The 14,936-nt window shown below is 36.3% G+C and overlaps 1 protein-coding gene across 1 annotated transcript in view; it reads left to right on the forward strand.

Annotated features, from left to right (window-relative positions):
• The window catches only part of ScsbetaG (Succinyl-coenzyme A synthetase beta subunit, GDP-forming), a 144,003-nt gene extending 131,455 nt beyond the window's left edge, over positions 1–12,548 (forward strand). Inside the window, exons 10-11 of the mRNA XM_090371673.1 lie at positions 7,215–7,335; positions 12,214–12,548. Of these exons, the coding sequence (XP_090227799.1) occupies positions 7,215–7,335; positions 12,214–12,323 (231 nt within the window). The 3' untranslated portion in view covers positions 12,324–12,548. The remainder of the gene's footprint in view (positions 1–7,214; positions 7,336–12,213) is intronic.
• The last annotated feature ends 2,388 nt before the right edge of the window (positions 12,549–14,936 follow it).

Genomic DNA, 14,936 nt, shown 5'->3' on the forward strand with positions numbered 1-14,936 from the left:
TCCATGAACTATCCTGGTAGCCTGTCTGCACTGCTCAGAGAAGTTATATTGCCTCTAGATGTGAACTTTATTTTGATTTGATATTCTCATATTTCAAAAAAAAAAAAAAAAAAAAAAAAAAAACGGTTAAATATGCGCCATATTATTTCCAGAAAATAAGACTGGAAATGCATCAATGTTTTTTTTGTTTTTTTTTTGACAATAATTTAGCAGTAATCTAACTACACTCCCTGATATCAAGTTTTTCTGGCATGTTAACCCTTTCATAAGGGTTCCTCAGGATATGAAAAATCATTATATCATGTTGTACAGTACAGTACAGGTGTCAAACTCAAATAGGAACGGGGGCCACTAAACCTTATATGAGGACCAGTGTGGGCTGCATATTGACTTGACTTGAAAATGCTTTGTTTTTCAATATACAAAGGGTACTAGGAAAGTTTTGCAATATGACGCAACAATGAATCACAGGAAGCTGCTTGTTGATGCATGTTGAGACATGTTCATACGTGCATAGTAGCCGCCGCGACAAGTCGATGGGCTCAGTTATTCATTAGTAGTGAGAGTGTAAAGTGCTTGCGATGGCATCGTGGTCACGAAATGAGATAAGGACAGTTTTGCGGTATAATTTCGTGCGTGGTTTAACCATAGACCAGTGCTTAGAAGAAATGACTCTTGCACTAGATGATGATTGTCCACATCGTACAACGATATTCAGGTGGTATAGAGAATTCCAAAGGGGAAATTTCACTCTGGAGGATTCTGAGAGGCCGGGAAGGCCACGAACGTCAGTTACGGAGGAAAACGTTACTGCTGTGAGGAAAATGCTTGACGAAAACAGGCGAGTGACCTACCAACAGATAGAGGATACTTTGGGCCTAAATGCACCAGCAATTCGTTCGATTCTGCAAGATCATTTGCACGTGAAGAAACTTTGTTCTCTCTGGGTGCCGCATCAACTGACTGAAGAGCAGATGACACGACGTGTGACTTGGTGCCGGGAGATGTTAAAAAAGTTTGATAAGGGACAATCTCGGTATGTGAACAACATCGTAACAGGTGACGAGACTTGGCTGTACTATTACGATCTGCCGACCAAGGCTCAAAACAAAGTTTGGGTCTTTGATGATGACGACACACCCGTAATTGTCAGAAAATCCCGATCTGTAAAGAAGAAAATGATAGCTGTATTTTTCAAATCGAGTGGAATTGTGGAACGTGTCGTTTTGGACATGCAGAAGACAGTCACAGCTAAGTGGTATACTGAACAATGCCTGCCTAAAGTCATTGGATCTATGAAGAACCTGCGGCCAAAGTCAAGAATGGACACCTGGTACCTCCATCACGATAATGCTCCAGCTTACAGCGCCAAAGCCTGCACCGAATATTTGACCACGACAGGACTGAAACTTCTCGAGCACCCTCCCTACAGTCCAGACCTTGCTCCCTGCGACTTTGCACTGTTCCCGCATGTGAAAATGAAGCTAAAAGGAAGGCGGTTTTCCAGTGATGAGGACCTTCTACGGGCTTGGGACAACGAGTGTGCTTTACTCCCTAGTGAAACTTGGCAGAACTGGTTTAAAGATGGTTTCGGAGGATGGAGAGGTGTATTGAATGTAGAGGAAATTACTTTGAAAAAATTAAATAAACAAAGCTGTATTGCAAAACTTTCCTAGTCATCATCATCATCATCAGCCATTTTCAATCCACTGCAGGATGAAGGCCTCTCCAGCAACTTTCCTAGTACCCTTTGTATATATGTATTTATATTTATTTATTAACACATACATGCATATAAATCAGATAGGAACTATAGATAAAAAGAAACAATTTTGTTTTAATATCGAATAGATTCAAAATCACTACAAAAGATATCGCAACAAAAAGATTCAAAATTAATTTAATATTGTTTGCGAGAAAACAATTTTATCAATATCGAGTATAAGCTTTTGTAATAATGCAGTTTTCAGAATATATGATAAGTGCTCCCTTGTTAATCTTGCCCTATGTGAAGTTTTAATTGTCTTCAAGTGTGAAAGATTCTTGCAGCAAATATGCACACTTCAACAAAAATGTCTTGGCAAGTAAGAATAAAAGTGAGGAACGCCAACTTCACTACACTTCTCTTTTAGCACTGTTACACTGAATTTCAAAACATTCCATTTGAATGTTACTTTTTGCTTTCTCAACATCAGAAGAAAATGAAGTGCTAAATAGTAAAAAATTGTTTTCACACATTTTGAATCCTTCAAATCGCCTTTCAAATTCAAATAGAATTCCTGAATATCAGCAAGTATGCTAAAAATTACAAGAACCAAATGAACCTTGATCATTTTTACATGTAGGAAAATGAGCCAAATCACAATTTTTCAGTTGCCTTTCCCAAAGTCCAAGTTTTATCTTAAAAGCTTTAACGCAGTCACACATAAATGTTACAACCTGATTTCGACCCTCATTTAAATGCCCTGTAATATTTACAATGAAAGCCAAATCCTGAAACCAGTAAATTGAACCTTCCTGCTCACTTTCAATTTCCAAAAGTAATGAAAACTTCCGTTGATTCAAAACTTGGGAACGTATAAAATTCACTGTTTTCTTAAAAAATATTCAGCACATGTTTCATTCTCACTACTTTTGGGCACAACACTTTGTGATGTATAATGCAGTGAACTTGATGAAACTTACTATCAAAAGCAATTTCATTCTGCTTAGACAATAATTTAGCTATAAATCCATTTGTCTTCCCTGTTATTGCTGCTGCACCATCTGTAGCCACACACATTCTACAAAGTCTACAAATTGATAATGGAAGGCTATACTTTTCTAAAAGTCCATATACTTCCTTAAAAATATCTTCACCTGTTATAGTGCCATTAAGATAGAGAATATCAAGCAATTCTTCAGTCACAGTAAGATTTTCATCACATGTGTGACTCTAAAGTGCTTGCACTATATTTATACATAGTCACATGTGTGAATAAATACAGCTACTTGAGCCAGTCCATTAATATCAGTACTTTCATCAACTGCAATAAAAAAAGTCACTTTTTTTTTTTTTTTAACTTTTCCACTGATATCAGCAGTAGTTTCATCAATTCTTTCTGCAACAGTATTTGTGATAATGAAATGTTCAGCAGCTGAAATGTTTCAGCAGCTTTCACCATACACTGCTTTACAAATTCACCTTCACTAAAACACTTTGAATGTTTAGCTACGAGTTCTGAAATAACATAACTAGCTTTGACCACAGCTCACTGTCTTCATATATTTTTGTAAATACTTTTTGTTTTTGAAGTGTAGATTTCAAATTTCTTAATATATCTTCTCTTATTTTACCCAAGTATTGATCATACTTAGAACGGTGTATTTCATAATGCCACTTTAAATTATATTCTTTGGGGACACTAATATTGAGTCTACAAATTAAACATAAAATCTTGTTTACTTCAGAAAAGAAATAATCTTGTTCCCATCTTGTCTGAAAAATTCTGTGCTCTTACATGGATCTTTTGTTACTGTTCTTAGAATGTGACTTGATTGATACCCTTCCTATAAGTTAAAATTAAAAATAAATACATTTGGATCAATTAAATTGGTGATGGAAAACAGTTTCATATTTGTAGTTATAAAGAAATTTATAATTTTCTTACCTTACATAACTTGCAGTAAAGACTCGTTGAGTATAACCTACAAAATATCGTTGCGTGCTTACTGTTTAACATAGAATGGATTTCTGAACTGAAGAAAAATTGCTGAAAGCCCTCCCCACTACTTCACTTATCTGCTGCTAGTCTAATGATAGGGAGTGACCTTCAAAACGACCTTCAAGGTTCTTCCACCTGGTGCAAGAGAGACAGAACATGCTGTGGGGGGGGGAACAGCAGTTGTTGAGGGGAAAGTGCTGCCTCACCTACTTAATGAGCATGCATAAACCAAGGTCAAAAGAGAATTTTATGATTTTTAGTTTTAAAGTGAAATATTATCCATGTCTTGTATTTTTATCATTTTGTTGAATATTTCCCAATTAAATTTTAATCTGGTTGGGCCGCACTCTGGAATGTTGTGGGCCAAATGCGGCCCCACAGGCCACGTGTTTGACACCTCTGTTGTATAGTATCAAGCGCTTTACTTCCTAAAATCTAAGTATGTGATATCAGAATTATTCTTTACATCCAATTTTTTGTAACAACCTCACAGTAGCTAATCAAGAAGATCTTGCATTACTTCTTTAAACTATTGATTTCATCATTTTCCCTGGTATAGAGATTAAACTTACAGGTCTGTGGTCACCAGCTTCACCTGTTGAACCACCCTTGTGAATCAGAATTTCACCAAGCTGCAGGTACTTCCTTTGAATTTAAGAATACGCTCATTATGACAACTAAAGGTTTATGTACCTCTCTGAAGCTTCATTTACTATAATTGGATAGAGGCAGGGCATTTTGTTCACTTTTATCCACATCTGTTTCTCTTTTACCTTACTTTTTGTTATCATAAAATGATTTAGCTCCCAATAAGTATTTACTGTTCAGAATTTGCAGTTCATCAAAATATCCCTCTACCAATTTTTATTATTTTGTTGAATATTTCTCTTATGGCTCAAGCATATCTGTTTCTCTAAGTTGTCTCTCCACAGCAACAAATCTTTTATATTTTGGTATCCCATCAAGCTGAAAATTTTTTGATGTATCTGCAAACATTGAATCTTTACATGAATGCAAATACATGAATCTTTCCAGTTATTGTGGTGTAGGTAACTGGTTCGATTTGTGTAGTAGAACAACTACAGTATTTGTGTTGGTTCCTATGTTTTTACTGTCGTTATTTTATTACATAAATTTTAACATAAAAATGTTTTGATGTTTTGTGATTAATCTTTTATATCTCAGAAATAAGGAAATTTAAGATTATAGAAATGTTTTTCTTATTTTTAATTCTAGAAAATGCTCCTACCTTTGTTCCATACAATTTTGATGCCTCCTGTGTTTGTAAGGATTGTTCAGAGATGCACCTGACTAAAAATAAGCAGTTACAATGTTAAGACATTGGCCACACCTTGTCATGCAAGATGTACTCTCAGTGTAGAACTCCTTGGGTGCCTTCTACAGGGACCAAAGAGTGATAATTGCAAAGCAATTAATCAGGCCTATGGGTGGGTGGGTTTTCAATCACTGCCTACCTGTACCACTGCAGATGGACTTAGATGTCAAGTGCTGTGTGAAGTTTTGCATTGTCATTGAGGAAAAACTATCCCAGTTCTTAAGCTGCTTGGCCATGCTGGTTTTATGGTCTGTGTCAATCAAAAAAAATTTTAAATTACCTCCCATTCACAGGGTTTGGGATGTTTTTTTTTTTTTTTTTTTTTTTTTGGTGGGGCTAGTTGACATTTTTATTTCTAATTGATGCATTTGGTCTTTGGGTAATAGATATTGATATACGAGGGTGGGTCAATAAATAATGCATAATTACTCACACATGCATGCATAAGGGAAGAGGAGGAGATTTATGGTGACACTTGTTGTACTACCAATTACCCATTAACACACCTAATATAATTTTTCTGGTGTTTTAGATCTCTGAAGATGTGGATGGAGAAAGGACTGCTGTTTCTGGCAACAGTGTGTGATGGAGTTCCTGTTCAAATCAGTTGGCTACATCTCTCTGTGTCTCCAATTGTTTTGGGAAGGTGATTTCAACATCAAGGACAAACAAAGGGAAGAAAGACCAACGTCTGTCACAAACAGTGAAAACAAAGAACTCACTGACCAGCTCATTCAAAATGACAGGTATATAACCACCAGACAAGTGATGGAAGCTGCCAAAATGTCAAAAGGCAGTGTTTTGACCATCATCAACAGACTGGTACAGAAAAATCTGTTCTCAGTAGGTGCCTAAGCTGCTCATGTGAGAGATGATGGTTGCGAGGAAAGAGATCTGTGATGATCTGGAGAGGTTTGGCGCTGGTGGTCCTAAGTGCTTTAAAGAGGTGGTCACATGTGTTGAAACATGTCTCTTCCATTATGAACCACAAACCAAATGACAATCCATGAAATGGGCACACCCAACATCACCTGTAAAGAAAAAGCCAAACTTTCTGACTCATCAACAGAACTTATGGCCACCCTCTTATGGGATAAAAATGACATCATTTTTATCGATTTCTTGGAAAGTGGAACATAAGAAAGAAAGGTATGGCTTGTCCCTGGAAAAGCTTAATTGAGCTCTGAAAACCAAAAGACCTGAACTGAATTGGCAGGACATCATTTCATCAGGATATAACACAACGTTGCACACAGTACAGATGACACTGTCAGAGATCATCCAGCTGGGTTTGAGCATAATGGCTCACCCACCCTTATAGCCCTGACCTCATTCCATTAGTTTTTTTTTTTTTTGTTTGGGAGACTGAAGGCATACCTGTGGTAAGGTGTTTGAGAGTGATAGGGAACTGATTTCTGACATTAAAAATTGGATTAAACAGCCTCCTGATTTTTACCAAAGTGCAGTATTCAATGCCTAGGAAGAACGCTGGAGAAAATGCAGCCAGTGTGGTGCCCCTTACACTGAGTTGATATTTTGACAAAGTTGAAAGATTATATTTTATTTATGTGAACTAGTTACAGTATCTCAAATAATAAAGATGTTACAGCTTATAGTACATTACTTATTGACCTGCCCTTTTATATATATATATATATATACACACACTATGATATATTGTTGTGATGATTTCATCCAGGAAATGTACATACTCCCCGTGATGTGCACTAGGTGGTTCAACCATTCCCATAGCATGTCCTATTCCTCACTCAGCCTGTCCCATACACAGCTAACATGTGGTAATAAACCTTCAGTTTGTTTACACTCTGCACTGAAAAATTGAATAACCCCCATTCTGGGCACACATGGATATTTCCCATTTTATTAAACAGTGTGTGAACTAAGCAGTCATTTCTACCTTACATCAAGTGTACTTGCACCACAGTCATAGAGAGCATTGTTATTTGTTCTGTGTGTGGGTATAGTTATTCATTCCATGTATATCCTAGCTGCCTTATATTTTATTTGAATGACAAGTACAAATTTGTATATAAAGATACAGAATCGGCTTTGTTCATTTAGGGAAAGAGTATGTAATTCTATACCTTATGTATAAGTATATTTACGTTTATCTAATATGAATATTTGAGAAGCTTTTTGTTTTGTTTTCTTAGGTGAAAGCAGTTTTGGTGAATATATTTGGTGGAATTGTGAATTGTGCGACAATTGCTAATGGTATTAAAAATGCATGTAGAACTATTCAGCTAAAAGTGCCTTTGGTAGTCAGATTAGAAGGTGAGTGATATACTGTACTCTTTACATATAGCATATAGGTTAGTGCAAAAGCATCATTTTAACTTAGCTATCTACCAAGTAGCTAAATTAATTAATTAATTAAATTGGCATCATTTTGGTTATATCTCATATCGCCTTCACGAGTTGCCATGGTATTGTACTACCTCAAATAAGTAACACTTCACCAGTGAAGAAGACTACTGTTACTTATTCTCAGCGGATACCACCCAGACAGCACCGTTTCAAAGCTTGTTGGCTTCTCCTCGGTGCATAGGTTATTTGACGTCGTAGCATGAGGCCTTTGCCCTTAAATATTTTATAGACTGTACTCTTTATTATTCAGTTAAAGAAATAAAACAGAGTATATACTAACCACTGAAAAATCTGTACTTAACACTAACCAACAAATTTCAACTTTTCTTCTGTTTCTGTAATATAGTGATTCTTATATATTGAGCATTAATTAATTAATTAATGCTCAAATACCAAAAAATTGTTACAGTATTAAAAGTTCATGTAATATCTTACTGAATTTTAGATCATATATATTATATAAATCTTCTGCTTAAACTCTGGAATGACACGTAAAATCAGGGAGTTAACAAAATATAGATTATTAGGTTAATGAATTAATAGACACTATACTATTATATCACATGGTGGATTATTATCAAAACAATACAATTTAAAGAAATTGAACCACCTCAGTGCCAAACACTTAAATTATTTATGGGCCAGAAACAGTGAGTTCCCAAAACATAGCCATAAATAGTTTAAGCGTTTGGCACTGAGGTGGTTCAATTCCTTTAAATTGTATTGTTTCAATAATAAATTACTTAATCTATGCGATATAATGCCTATCAATTCATTAACATAATAATGAACAATAATGTAGCCCCCCCTCCAAGTAATTAAAGTTTTAATTGAATTCAAAATGCACATGCATAACTCTGTGTACTTTAATTCTGATTACTCAGACACAGAGTAGATGTACTACAGGGGTCCCCAGTATCCGAGTCCCTGCAGTTACAAGGATTTGAAAATTAAAGAATTGATGCTTTTTCCCTTGAGAAAATTGACCAATTTTTTTTGTGACCTTCTTCATGGTCGTGCAACAAATGTTAAGCATGAAGTTAAAGACATAACTAAATGCTATGACACAATTTTATCCGAAAAAGTACAAAAAAACGAACTACTCTGGATTCATTCTTTATCGTACAACTGAAAAATATAGTGTAACTTCAATAAATTTTATTTAACCATACATTGTTTAACATATTATAATAAAAAATGTCTAATAAAATAATTTTCTCATTTTTCAGTTCTTTCATCCATTTTTTACTACGTTCAAGCACATGATAAACATTACTATATAATATAGGTGTAGATACACCATATGGAAAGGAGCAGCAGCGTGTAGCATATACTTCTTGATTAGACCACGGTTCGAGCCTGTCACCACCAAATACGGAGGATGCAGAAAGTTCAGGGAATGACCACCGCATATGGCCTTAGTTGCTAATGCTCCTAAAAAAAAAAAAAAACTTGCAAAATCAGTTGCCATTCCTATTCAATGTTTGAACACCCACATTCTCAATGGAATACACCACAGGTGTCCTCGTGTAAAGATCCACATTTCTGCAGATAATTTTATACAGTTTTTGACACACATTCATCTTGTGACAAGGTATCCAAGTAGTTGGGCAGCAATCAAGCATTAATTATGATGGATGGGGGAAGAGGGAGAGAATATCTTGCTTCATTATTGTCGATGATCTGTGACCCCAACTGGGATTTCTTTAACTGATTGCAAAACTCGATGGTGACACGTCAAACCATGCCTCACGTTGACACTGGCTGTTCCACCTCCAACCTTCTAATGGCTCTCCAATTGGCAGGCTTTGGAAAATCCATCGGCTACTTCAGTTGACATTTGCAGTTCACAACTGAGATGTGTATGTGACATTGTCCTGTGTTTAACTACACAATCACACAATGCAGTTGTTGCATCCACCGTAATGTAGATGATTGTGTAGTGATCTTCTATTGCTTTTTTTTTTTTTTTTTTTTTTACATTCTCAAATCAGTTTTTCCCAGTAAACTTGGGCAACATGAATGATCAACGAGTATGGTAAAATATTCCACTTCAGCAATAGAAAAAATGATATGAGCAAGTGCAACCCTACCATGCTATGTGATTGCAATTGCCCATATAACTTAGAAAATATTTTTGCTTCTTTATCAAAGTAAACCAATTTTTGAAAAACGTTTTCTCCCTCTCCAAAAAATAATATGGATACAGCCATTTCACATTAATTTTCATAATCAACTTGAAATCTATAAATATAAAAGAAAGACCACTTGTTCATTATAATGATCTAGATTGCCACTTAGGTGATATACAGCAGAAGCAATGAAAGCCATCGCAAATTTAATTCAGGAGCAACATATTGAATGGATGAAATCAGCAAACTCATTGCTGATGTCATTCTTCCTCTTCTTCAGACTACACATATCAGGGGGGTGTAAATTTAAATTGAGGAAGGATAGATGAAGTTTGCCCTTAGCCAATGGATAGTTGATTACTGGCCCAGATTTCCATCTGCTGTTGTAGAAGTGGGTAGTAAATAAATTCAAGGAAGAACTAGACATACTATTGGAGGATGTAGAAAGGTTTTTTACTGATGCTGTTTAAGTTTGCTTTCCTGCATCATTTGCTACTACTACTTGACAAAATTAACAGAACACGTAGAAAACACTGTGTTATTTGTGCAACTGTCAATGAAGCAGGGGCAAAATTTGATATGGTATGTACCAAAGAATAAGGGTGAAATAAGGAGATACTGAAAAACTACAGACAGGTATAAGACATTTATTGGGGTTTTATAAGAATTACCAAAAATATAATCACACAACATCAGTACAGCGTATAATCCACTCACTAGCTAAACAGGCCTGACAGCGGTGAACCATGCTCGATATAAGGGTGTCTATAAGATTGTGTGGGAACAGATCCCATTTTTCTGGTGCAGACTGTGACCAAGGAGTTGGCTGTCAGTGTGCAGTGCAATGCACAAGAGCATCCCACACATGTTCAATCAGATTTAAGTCTGTGATTGTGCTGGCTACAGCAGTTGTTGGATATTTTCAGTTTCAAGATATTCCTCCACCACTTGAGCTCAATGTGGAGTGCCATTGCCATGCATTAAAAGAAATGTGGGCCAACCATACCCCTAAAAAGTTGTACATAGGGTTCAAGGATCTGTTCTTGCTATCTCTGTGCAGTTATGGTACCCCTTTCAAAAAGCATGAAGAGGGATGCAGCTATTAATTATTCTGCCCCACACGAGAACACCACCTCCACTCTGTCCCTTTCTGTGATGTTGGAGGGACAGTTTTGCATTTCTTGTTGTCTCCAGATGAAGTAACATCTAGAATCTGTTTATAGGCTAAAACAGAACTCATCAGAGAACAGAACTGTTTGTCAGGGCTCCAAGTCACCAGTTTTGACAAACTCTGTAGTGGTTTAGGGTTAATGGGATACAAACTACTGGCTTCCTTGCATAGAGTCCACTTGAATCGTGCCTTCTTAACAGTCTGGTTAGAAATGTTTTCACTTGTGGCTGCAGAAAACTCAAGAGACAATTGATGACAGGACATCACAGGGTTCTGTCTCACTGTTAGAGCCAGATAGCAGTCTGTTCTGGTTGACATGGCTCTTGGGCAACCTTGGCCAGCTGTTCTTGTAATGGTTCCTATCTCCTGAAACTGTTTCCATAGTGCTGAGACAACACGTAGTGTTGACTCAGCACTATGGAAGCAATGTGCTGCCTGCAACTGTCCAGCTTCGTCATCCAACGGCCAACATCTCAAAGAAAGGGACAGAGTGGAGGTGGTGTTCTCGTGTGGGGCAGAATAATGATCAATAGCTGCACCCCTCATGTTTTTGAAAGGGGGTACCATAACTGCACAGAGATACCAAGAACAGATCCTTGAACCCTATGTACAACTTTTTAGGGGTGTGCTTGGCCCACATTTCTTTTAATACATGACAATGGCACTCCACATAGAGCTCAAGTGGTGGAGGAATATCTTGAAACTGAAGATATCCAACATGCCATCCTCAGGACTGTGGCTATACCACTGAGCAAGCCAAAAAAGGGGAATGGAGTGATGTAGTCTCAACCAGTGTTGAATAATTTACATAATGTACAACTCTCTAAGGTGGTAGATTGATGCCTATTGTATCAAATATTTGCCTTCAGTTAACTATTCACAATAAATTATTCCCCAAAAAACATTTTTTTTGAGCAGTATATGACAGTTTGACAAATGAAAACCAAAAGTTTAAATTCTTTATTCAAATCTGTGGTGAGAAACCTCATCATGGGGTCTTCCATCACAAAATTAATCCTTGATATACCAGAGGGTAAGAATTTCTTCGGTTGTTTGCTGAACCATAGATACACCATTTTGTCATCAGAATTAAAGTGCATTCCTCCTAATGACCTTGCCAGAATGTGGTTTAATTCATGTTCATAAGAACTTCCTTCTGATCCACAATGCTTGCAAAGCATTGTGGATCAGAAGGAAGTGTGGATCTTATGTCATTGTGGACATGACCATTCTGATAAACATGTTACTTTCAAACAAGGGAAGGCTCCATCCTACTTTGAGCAAAAAAGCTTCCTTTATTTGGAATGTTTGAAAATTTCAGTTACTTTGTGTGGAAATGCATTCTCCTGCAATGTTTCTGACAACTCAAGGGAGATGGTCCGATTTTAGTTAAATAGATATCACCTAGATTTTATAATATTATATTGATCCTTTAGCATTTAAATTCTTAGCCACCCTAAATTATTTTTGCTATGTTTATAGGTACAAACGTAGATGAAGCTAAAAAAATCCTTGCAGAGAGTGGCCTAGCAATCCTGACTGCTAATGATCTCGCTGATGCAGCTCAGAAAGCTGTAGCTAGTCTGCAGTAGTAGTGAATCTGTTGCAAAATAAAGGTGTCAAAGTATGTCATCTGTTTAAAATGTACAGAATAATTTGTTATAGAAAGCAAAGAGCTGTATGTAAAATAAATATTCACTTTTTTTGACCAATTTACTGTTTAAGAATCAATTTCATTTAATTTGCATGTATTGATATTTTTCTCCTAATCTTAGTTTATAGTATTATAAAAATTAAAACTGCAGTTAGCACACTGATCTGACTTTTGCAAACTTTTTTGAATCCAAATTTATATAAACTAAGTGTATGAGCCTGTTACGTATTTATTCACCTAATAATCCATATCATTTACTACAAAGATGAAATTTCATCTTTTGTTTATAATTTTATAGAAATTTTGTAAACTTGAATTGTTTAAAATAATGTGAATAACTGGTCAATAAAATGAAAATTTTTTTTTCTATCAAAGGTGTAAACACTTTTCTAAAGTACTCCTTACAAAATACATGACTGTTGCAATTACATTTTTATCACTTTTTAAAATTTAATTAAAATACACTTTAGAAAGTTAGAGTAATATAGTACACCATTGCAAAAAAAAAAAAAAATCCACAATTTAAAAATGTGTAAATGACTCTCTTTGGTACACTTTTGTCCAGAATGTTGCAGGATAGATACACAAAAGTATAATGTCCAGCATCCACACATGTCAGAAACCTTGGTAGCAATTTTTCGTTGACTTAATGTCTTAATGGAATCATTTTCCACTTACTATACCTTAGTTTTTGGGAAAGAAATCGAAATACAAGAAATGAAATTTCAATGATGCATGACATTTCTTTCTTTGTATGCATCAAGCAGTTTCTGACTTCCATCTTTGTATACAGGAAATCTGTGGCTATCCACAAAGCAATTTGAAAATATGCCATCATTTTAATATATTGAGGCACCCTGTTGAAAATCTCTGATTTGAGGTCCCACAGATTCCCACTTTCGCTGTTGTGCGAAAGTGGGAATCCTCTTTGAAATAATGAAATCCTCTCAACTTTATTTCTATCACTTCATTAAGCTAAGTTTAACGTGGGGAAGGGGAATCTTCATTGGACTCACTAATGGACATTAGTAATGGCTACATGGTGCAAGGAAGCTTGTAGCTTATACTACAACAGCCAAAATAAAATAATAAGAATAAAAACAAATTAATAATAATAAGAAAATTTAAAAAAAAATAATGGACAACCTATGCATTTCCCCTTAAGTAATTATCTAGCTGACCTTTGAATTTCCCCAAACTGTTAGCCCTCTACCACCCATGTAGGTAACTTATTCCAGTAATAACTCACTGGCTAAAACAAACCTTCCTGCAATCCAGTCTAAATACCCCCCCCCGTATCTTGAAATTATGGCCCCTTGTTCTAGAATCATTTATAATTATTCGTTCTATGTATAGCAAATTGATGATAAAGTTATTATATGTCTATGTAAAAATAAAGTTTAGTTGTTTTTAACTTAAAACTTTGAATTTTCTTTTCAGAAAACCCAGTGTTCATACATATATACATACATAGAAACATATATATACACTGCCCTACCATTAATATCCGGATATCCCTCCGTGGATGGGGAAACAGGTACTATGCATGCAACATGTCACAGAACCTGCTATAAATATGCACACTGGGCTTCGAACAAACAATTGAAAAAGTGGACATGCAAGATGACACGTTCAACAGAATTACTTCAACAGACTCGATCACCTCAACAAATACTAGAAGCCGATTAACATGGTGTTACGAGCATGAATCCTGGACTGTAAATCAGTGGAAAACAGTCCTCTGGACAAATGAGTTAAGGTTCACACTCTACCAGTCTGATGGCCGTTCCTGGGTGTGGTGAATGCCAGGGGAACAGTTCGTTCCTGCTTGTATCCTCCCAACAATGAAGTTTGGTGGAAGGAGTGTCATGGTATGGGGCTCCTTTCATGGTTTGGCTTGGGCCCTTTAGTCATTATCGACAAAACTATGAATGCTGTGCAATGGGACATTCTGGGCAATTATGCACTTCCAACATTATGTCAGTACTTCGAGGAAGGCCCATACCTGTATCAGCAAGACAACGTGCCATGCCATACTGCTCTGGTCGTAACAGAGTTGTTTGAAGACATGGGTGTGGAAAAGTTGGATTGGCCAGCCCAGAGTGCTGATCTGAACCCTATCGAGCATCTTTGGGATGTATTGGATCGTCAGGTACGTGCATGTCGAGATCGCCCAAAGAACAAGGCCGAACTGGTGGCTGCATTAAAGCAGAGTGGAGGAACATATCACCTGACATTTATAAAAAGGTGGTTGCAAGTATGTCACAAAGATTGAAGGCCGTCATAAAAGCAAAAGGTTTCAGCACAAAATATTACAATAAAAGCTCTTTTTTGTCTAAAGGCAGGTGTCCAGATATTAATGGTAGGGCAGTGTATATATAGAGGGTCAGCAAACTTTTTTCATTTTTGAAGGGGTCCGTAGGTCGCAGCAGGTTGGGAACCACTGGTATACATTAGAATGGCTGTCCTGTACACATAGGAAACAACATTTTGTGAATGTCTTGTATGCCCATTATCATACCAATGACTGCATATATTCCATTGCTTCAAG

Source organism: Mastigoproctus giganteus, chromosome 4, assembly GCF_048544385.1.
Source record: "Mastigoproctus giganteus isolate SK-2022 chromosome 4, ASM4854438v1, whole genome shotgun sequence".
NCBI lineage: Eukaryota > Metazoa > Arthropoda > Arachnida > Uropygi > Thelyphonidae > Mastigoproctus > Mastigoproctus giganteus.